A 6,119-nucleotide genomic window follows, 5' to 3' on the forward strand; every position below is an offset into this window, starting at 1 on the left:
TTCACCCTTTCCTTGACATTCTTCTCTGCTCCCTCTCTCTCTCTGTCTCCTCTTGCCCAGTGGTACTCAAAAAAACGTTTTCATGTCAAGTACCATCGCAGAGTGTTGTATAAGCTTGTAGATCTGCTATTTTCAAACAGCCAACGCATAAAGGGGTTCAACCGATTTTGATGCTACATTAACTACTAGGCTATAGCTGGGGACCCCCTTAAGTACCCCTGGGGAACCACTGCTCTATATCCCCCCCCCCCCCCTCATACACTCTTTTCTCTATTACCTCCTTTCACCTCTCCCCATACACTGTCCAAGCGGGGCCGTCCAGCAGTATATATGCCACATTCCAGAGGACAGCAGTGAACACCAGCCCCCACCCCCCGGCAGCCAATCGGAAGCCCCGGTGAGTCCGTCATTCCTTGGGTTGCGTTGCCGGCTTTAGAACTCAGCGACAACAATGACGGGGCTCATTCACAAGTACCGGGCTGTAACATTCCATGCATGAGGTTACAACCTGCTCGCCGTTTATACCTAACACACACACACACACACACACACACACACACACACACACACACACACACACACACACACACACACACACACACACACACACACACACACACTCACACAAAGTGGCAGTGGTGTAAAGTAACTACTAAGTACATTTACTTAAGTACTGTACTTATGTACAAGTTTGAGGTATTTGTACTTTACTTGAGTATTTCCAATTTCCAATACTTTTACTTCTACTCCACTACATCTCGGATCCAAATGTTGTACTTTTACTCCACTGCATGTATTTGAAAACTTTAGTTACTAGTTACTTCGTAGATTTTGATTAATATTACTAAACATACATTATCCACTTCAACTTCAAGGGGACATTCTGCATAATGAGTACTTATACTTTTGGTACTTTAAGTACATTTTGATGCCAACACTTTTGTACTTTTACTCAAGCACACTTTGAATTCCGGACTTTTACTGGTATCAGAGTATTTCTATATTGCAGTATTTATACTTTTACTTAAGTAAAAAAATTTAGTACTTTTTCCACCACTGAACCGTGGGGGTGGATTTCGTCGCCGTCGGGCAGAAACCTTGTATCTCCATATTTCATCTTTTTACGTGTATTTTTTTAACCCCATTCATTCACACCTGAGGCCCATTCTACAAACGCCTTCTAAATCAGTCGTTCTCAACGCGTTCCAAAATTCTTCAAAAATGAGCTTGTAGATCTGCTATTTTTGAATAGCCAACGCAAACATCTAAAACGACACACAGATGCTTTCCCGGTTTTAATGCCCTATTTTTATACTTAATTTTATGACAGTGTCATGAATAAAAGCAGTGAAATTGGCTGATCTATCATAGCATTGTGAGCTTATAGATCAGTTATGTTCACTATCTATGAAAACTATCGTTGAAAGATTTACATTTCTTCTGCAAAAAGTACACATGTATTTGGTATCAAAATATACTTAAAGTACAAAAGTAAAAGTACTCATTATGCAGAATGTCCCAAGTTTTCAAATGTATAAAATGTGTTAAAATCATTTGAAAATAGCAGATCTACAAGCTCACAATACTTCGCATCTCGACGTATTGTGAGCTTGTATGGCCGAAATGTATATATAGGACTGAAGTGGGTGTTGTATGTTTTGTAATAATAATCAAAATCTACAAAGTAACTAGTAACTCAAGTTTTCAAATAATTGTAGTGGAGTAAAAGTATAATATTTGCCTCTGAGATGTAGTGGAGTAGAAGTATAAGTACAGAAAATTTGAAATACTCCAGTAAAGTAAAATTGTACTTGAGTAAATGTACTTAATTACTTTACACCACTAACTAGTGTCAATTGTCAATTGGGTTGATCTGTCCCCAAGAAGTCATGTCTGCTGCTGCTGTTTTTAATGAATGAATCTTATGGGAGACATTCAGTAACTGGACGATAATAAAAAAAAAAAAAAAAAATACAAACATTTTCTGAATCACACTGATGAAAGATTTCCCAATTGAGACATTTGCGGTGCTTACGGAGAAACTCATTTAACCTAACCTACTCAGTTAGAAAGTTCCACAAAACATTAACCACAGGAGTTATCATTGCTTCACACACACACACACACACACACACACACACACACACACACACACACACACGCACAGGCACAGGCACAGGCACAGGCACACACACACACACACACACGCACACGCACACATACATACATTCCCTTATCAACAAGGAAGATCTGTAGACAAATCTGTGTTGACATTGACAAGGAAGGTGCATGACAGTACACATAATCAGTGGTGGAAAAAGTACTCAAATGTTTTACTTAAGTAAAAGTATCAATACTGCAATGTAGAAATACTCTGGTAGGGCGCGCTCCCACCGCACTTTTATTTTACCTCTGTGGCGGAATCTGTCAATGCTTTGTCAATGCAAATGCGTGGATTCTTGGAAAACATGCACAAGACCATGAATCCACGCATTTGCATTGACAAAGCATTGGCAGATTCCGCCCCAGAGGTAAAATAAAAGTGTGATGGGAGCAGTAAAAGTCCGGAATTCTAGTTCGGAAGTTTTGAAATGTTTAAAATGTATTAAAACATCTTTTGAAAATAGCAGATCTACAGCTTGTAGATCGGCTATTTTCAAAAGATTTTTTAAGTACAGTATAAGTGCGGTACTTGAGTACATGTACTTTCCACCATTGCATATAGTATATAGGATAGTATTATTTGTACTCAAGATACAAGTGTGCAATGGAAGTTTAGACACAAAGTGAGAGCATTGTTCAGGATTTTACCTATATGAGGAGGTTGCTGCATGTAATGAAACATGTTTACACAAAAGCTTGCAGGAATGGATATAGCCTATATGTTAGTGCTTCTCGAAAAGTGTTATTTCAAAGACCCCTAACTCTGAAGAGCGTATACAAATGGAATCGGGGTCCATTTGGTTCCACGCTCTCAGAGTTACAGACCTGAAGGATCCATTTGGAAACCCTATTCTGTGATGATCATCTGAACCATTACTAACTCCTGAATGAACACGCCTTGCAGTGGGCGTGGTCACCTGAATCGATGTGTAACCACGCCTCATGAATAATGTGTGAGCGTGAATATTCATGAGGAGGGGCAATCACCTAATTGTAATATTACATGAACACATAAAGAGAGAGATGCTTTCGAAGTTCTTCGAAAACTGCTGTTTCGAAGTTCTTCGAAACCGCTCTCTCTCTCTCTCCACCTCCTGATTTATGAGTTTGACTCCGCGAATGAACCTAAACACTACGTTTGATTACACAGCTGCCGTGTGCAGAAAACATGAATGTAAACTTGTATCTTGTACTTGTACCTCCTGCTGCTGCTGTACCATGTTGTGTACAAGTGATGTATATACAGACTATATACAGCAATAACAGCAACCTCCCTCTTTTCCTGTGTGCAAGTATTTATCAAATGCTATAAGCGAGTTTTTGAGCTCATTAACTGAACAACAGTGATGGATAAAGTGTGTTACTTATCTTATGCATGCTAAATTGTATCTGCAGTGCAGCCAGAATTAATCAATTAACGATCAATTATGAATTATGAGTCCTGTGAGCCAGTTATTTGTGTGTGTGTGTGTGTCCATAATAACTTGCTGTTTCAAAGTAATACATCTTAATGGAAACAGATGACACGCGCTACACCTGCAGAATGGACAACAACACAAAACTATAGTTAAAAGATAAATATGATGACAGCTCTTCCAACAACAACCCCCCGGTTTGTTTTCTCTCTTTCTTGATCATCAACCGCCCCCAAACAAACACTGACATGTGGACAAGGAAACTTGCTATAACAAACAAAAACATGATGAAAAAGAATCAATGAGAGAGCAAAGATGTTACAAATGAATGCAGGCTTAAGCGTAATGGCTGAATAAAGTTCACCAGTGGCAGTCACTGCCACTGGTGAACTTTTTTTATTCAGCCTATAGGCTAAATAGTGTGGGGGACATTCTGGCCCCCCTTCTGGCGCCTGTGATAATAAGTGATTAACACTTCAGTTCAGACCCCGATTCCCCGCGCACTTAGATGATTTGTGCCAGAGTAAAAAGATGGCACCGGTTCTTCTTTTACCCGGCATGTTCCTACAGGTTGACTGACTTGATCTCCTGTCCTGCAGGGATCTGATGGATCACTGAGATGCTACAGAAGCCCAGAGAGAGAGAGAGAGAGAGAGAGAGAGAGAGAGAGAGAGAGAGAGAGACCGCTGGGTGCGTTTACCGGTGCTGTAGCCCAGCCGGTGGTTCCCAAACTTTTTAGCCCAAGACCCAAAAGAGAAATGTCAAATGTGATGTCTCTTCCCGGGACCCAAACTACTGAAAATAGCAGATCTACAAGCGTCAACGTTGTGAGCTTGTAGATAGGATATTTTCACTAATTCTTAAAACATTTGTTTTCGAATTTATGGAATTTCTTTGATTAATTTATGAAATTATTTTGAAAAATTATTGAATTGAAAAAATATGCATTAAAAAAAATTCGTTTTGAAATAATAATTAAAAACAAAATGTAAGAAACAAAAAGAATCAGAAAATATGTATTTACTAGTGACCCATAAAAATGTGTCCGCGCGACCCACAAATGGGTCCCGACCCACGGCTTGGGAACCACCACTGCTACAGCCCAATAGCCTCTGTCTGTAACCGCCGCTCCATGAAGCGACAAAGTTTTAAGAAACGCGCAATAACGCGTTTATAAATTACAATAAACCCGCGATCGTGCGGGGCGCTGCTACTATTACAATGTCAACCTGCATAAACGTGATCATTCTTCTTAGAGCTGCGCTTTAAAACACTTGCTATAATAAACTCAACCATTCCCCTATTTAGCTAATAAACCTTCCAAGTCAAACAAGAACAGAAGTTGCGATCGAGACACACACACACACGGCCCCCCGGTTGAAAAACTATCCGTGTGTGTGTGTGTGTGTGTGTGTGTGTGTGTGTGTGTAGTGCGCTTTAAAAAAAGAAGGAAAAAAAAAAAGTAGTAATGTTTAAATAACAGTGATTATAATGTCTGGAAATGCAAAAAAGTGCCAACTTACCGCAGACTCAGCCTGTTGGACCGCGATACACAGCAGCAGCAGCCCCGCGGCGAGGTGTCGCGCACTCTTCAAGCCCTGATTCATCTTTTTTCTTGCACAAAAACACTACCGAACCGAATCCGAATAACACTGACTAACAGAACTCAACAGTGCTCGTAATCGGTGTTGCAGGAAAATTCATTCCCCCCGCAACACCCTAAATAGTATTGCAATATAAACGAGAAAGACTGGCTGTAATAAAGAGAGAGCTCCTAGGCGGAGTAGAGCTGTTGAGAGGACTGTGTTAACGCTGTCCGGGCTGTTACTGGTGCTGCTGGCAGCGCAGTGTCTCTTGATCTGCACAGTCCTGCCTAAACTTTTTCTGTCCTCGACTTGCGAACCTGTAACTAGCCGGATCTACTTTCCCCCCCTTACCACCACTACCACCAACCACTCTGCATGCGCAAGATTCCGCCGCACGCCACTGACTGACACTTGCTATGGAGCAGAGGCATTAGATAGGCAGGCGCAACACAGCAAGAATGTTACAGGGGGGGGGGGAGAAAACAACCCACAAATAAAAGTCCCCGGAGGGCTTTTAACTTATAAAACTGTGCGCAACCTTTTCCTTGTTGCGCCTTTTTTTTTTTTTTTTTTTTTTTTTTTTCAGATTCTGTGGGTGGGTTTTGTGTGAGGCGCGCAGGTTTTGCTGGAACCTGCGTTGAGCGGATTGATCTGGTACCTTTCTTGGGTTGTGATAAGGTGCTTTTTTCTTTTTTTTTTTCCCAATGCCCTAGGCTACAAGAAAAAAGGTTTGACATTAAACCTTTATTTGACATTTTCTGTATGTTCGGGCATGTCGCATTCCTCTCACATTATTAAAGGTCAAATAGTTGTATTTTGACAATTGATGGAAAGATGCTGCAGGGAGAAATGAGGGGGGGGAAATATATGAATGAACAATTTGACTGGATTACCCAAATCCTTTGCAGGACAGGAGACTTGCATTGCTGATGTGTTCTCCATAGATCTCGTATTA

The 6,119-nt window shown here is 40.8% G+C and overlaps 1 protein-coding gene across 1 annotated transcript in view; it reads right to left on the bottom strand.

The window, feature by feature from the left end:
* col4a5 (collagen, type IV, alpha 5 (Alport syndrome)) overlaps positions 1 to 5,463 on the bottom strand; it is a 72,103-nt gene extending 66,640 nt beyond the window's left edge. The window contains exon 1 of the mRNA XM_080452005.1: positions 5,102 to 5,463. Coding sequence (XP_080308131.1) covers positions 5,102 to 5,185 — 84 coding nt within the window. The 5' untranslated portion in view covers positions 5,186 to 5,463. The remainder of the gene's footprint in view (positions 1 to 5,101) is intronic.
* Between the last annotated feature and the right edge of the window lie 656 nt (positions 5,464 to 6,119).

The sequence above is a fragment of the Gymnoscopelus braueri genome, assembly GCF_963280865.1.
Source record: "Gymnoscopelus braueri genome assembly, chromosome: 15".
Classification (NCBI taxonomy): domain Eukaryota; kingdom Metazoa; phylum Chordata; class Actinopteri; order Myctophiformes; family Myctophidae; genus Gymnoscopelus; species Gymnoscopelus braueri.